A 2341-nucleotide genomic window follows, 5' to 3' on the forward strand; every position below is an offset into this window, starting at 1 on the left:
CTGTTCAAGTTCACTGAAGCAGCACTAAAATGTATATTTAAGGGTATTTTTAATGTCTATCTATCTATCTATCTATCTATCTATCTATCTATCTATCTATCTATCTATCTATCTATCTATCTATCTATCTATCTATCTATCTATCTATCTATCTCTTTGGACTAGAAACAAGACACAATCTTAAGTAAGAAAAGCATTTTGTGCAGTGTGTGAGCACCTTAGTGACACTAACCACAGGGCTACTGGTGCTGACTCGTTATGATTTTCCTTTTATTCTGTTTGTGATTTGTCATTGAATGCAGTGACAAACTCTTGTGCCTTCCCAATCATGGTCGCGGCATTGTCATAGTTGAGCTTTGCTGACTTCACCATCGCATCATACACTGAATCGGCTTCTTCTGCTGCTTTATATCCAGTGACTCCTCCTGCAAGCGCTCCTGCAAACGCTGCGGTTCCCAGGACAGCAGTAATAGTTGTGGCTCCTGACACTGCATTACCTGCTGCTGCCATTGCTTTCACTGCTGTTTCTCTTGCTGTTTTTCCTCCCATTTCCTCTGCTGCTTCTCTTGTTTTATCATCTGCTTCTTCAGCCTTTCCTTCTCCATCTGCTTTTTCTGCGTTGTCTTCGCCGTCTGCTTTTTCTCCTGTCAATGCTCCTTTTGCAAACGTTCCAAGTGTTGCCATGTTTAGCAGTGCCCTTAAAGGGAAGATTGCTTGAAAAAGAGCCCAAAATGCAGCCAATGCAATACCTACACCCAGAAAAACACCAATCAGCACTCCTGTCGTCACTCCTGTGACCTTCTCCAGTATTTTATTCTGGACGTTTCCCTCTGCCTTTTCTCGTTTCTCCTCCAGAGGCAGATTGTCCTCATTGTTCTTGATCTCCTCTTGAATTCTCTCCTCCAGCTTTTGCAGCATCTCATTGGTGTAGAAGCCGCTCTTATTCACCATCTCGTCAACCGTTTTCAGCAGATTTTTCACCTGAGCTTTGTTGCTCCTGTAGCCCCATGGACGTTTTTTCCAGCATTTGCTGTCGATGACGTGTTGGCGGCCTCCGCATTTGTCAACCAGCTCCTGTAGCTCTGAGCAGTCCTTCATGAAGTCCTCGATGGTTTTTCCTTGTAGCTGTTCACCAAATGTGAATAGGATCACGATGTGGTCAAGCACATTTTCTTTCAGTCTGTTCAGATGTTGTTGAATGATCTCCAGTTCTTCTCCCGTGTACTTCTGAGCCTTTAAAACGATCACAAACGCATCGACACCTTGAGCACATTCAACTAGAGATTTGATGAGCTCAGACTTTGTGTCGAAGTCTTCAGAATCCGAGTCAAAGAATCCAGGCATTTCAAGAACCGTGAGATTTCTCCCATATCTCCTTTTCTTCTGAGCTTTTGAGCTCTGAGCATTTACAGAATCACCCGAAACTTTAGGGGTGAATGCTTTCTCTCCGAGAATTGTGTTCCCAGCACTGCTTTTTCCATGTCCCGATCTTCCCAAAAGTACAATTCTCCTTGTCTCTGGTATAGATGTACAGGCTACGGCAAACAACACAGAGAAAATAGATGTAGTCTTTTTTTTTTAATGGTTTAATGGACATTATGATATGAATTAGTGACGTGCGGATCAATACTAAAATATCGATATCTCCGATACCAGCTTTGTATGTTCTAGAATCGATTATCTTACCAAAATATCGATATTTCAATAATTTGGAGCAAATATGCATTTATTTTAATGGAAATACAGTGGAAAGTAACCACAATTACCCTAGTTTCTCTTAATAATGCCAACTTAGTCGGAACTACTTGTTCTTCCGCCTGCCAAGTCATGTGCGTAATATGGCACTGTACAACTGCAGATCTAGGCACTCAGTTAGTCCGCTGGCACATGTTGTTCAGTCACTCCGTCACTGGATATGGGTGACCACTAACAAAGTTATGCGTGGAGCTACTTCACTTCCATAAACTCAAACAATGTGGTTTGTGACCTGTGTAACAAAACAGTGAGGTACTATGGTAATACCACAAACCTAATCAAACACCTACATATAAATCACAAGACATAATATGACTACGTCAGGACTAGGCTGTCAGAATAGGAGGAAAGGAGAGGCACAGGTGCTGCTAGGGTGAGACAGACATCGCTTTCAGTGTATGTAAGGCAGCACGCATGCACTCTTTAAGGTACAAAGGGAGAAAATGCAGCGATGTGGCTGTATTTTGGGGTCTTGGGTTTTTTTGTGACTGATTAAACAACAGAAAAAGGTTCAAAACACTTTCAAGGGGACCGGATTAACATGTCACTAAACTAAAAGGTGTGAATGTTTACGATGTTCAGGCAG

At 42.2% G+C, this 2341-nt stretch overlaps 1 protein-coding gene across 1 annotated transcript in view; it reads right to left on the reverse strand.

Annotated features, from left to right (window-relative positions):
- Positions 1-208: 208 nt before the first annotated feature.
- zgc:195075 (uncharacterized protein LOC100170825 homolog) overlaps positions 209-2341 on the reverse strand; it is a 2464-nt gene continuing 331 nt past the window's right edge. The window contains exon 2 of the mRNA XM_056462579.1: positions 209-1535. Coding sequence (XP_056318554.1) covers positions 271-1535 — 1265 coding nt within the window. The 3' untranslated portion in view covers positions 209-270. The remainder of the gene's footprint in view (positions 1536-2341) is intronic.

This window comes from Danio aesculapii, chromosome 7 (genome assembly GCF_903798145.1).
Source record: "Danio aesculapii chromosome 7, fDanAes4.1, whole genome shotgun sequence".
NCBI classification, from domain to species: domain Eukaryota; kingdom Metazoa; phylum Chordata; class Actinopteri; order Cypriniformes; family Danionidae; genus Danio; species Danio aesculapii.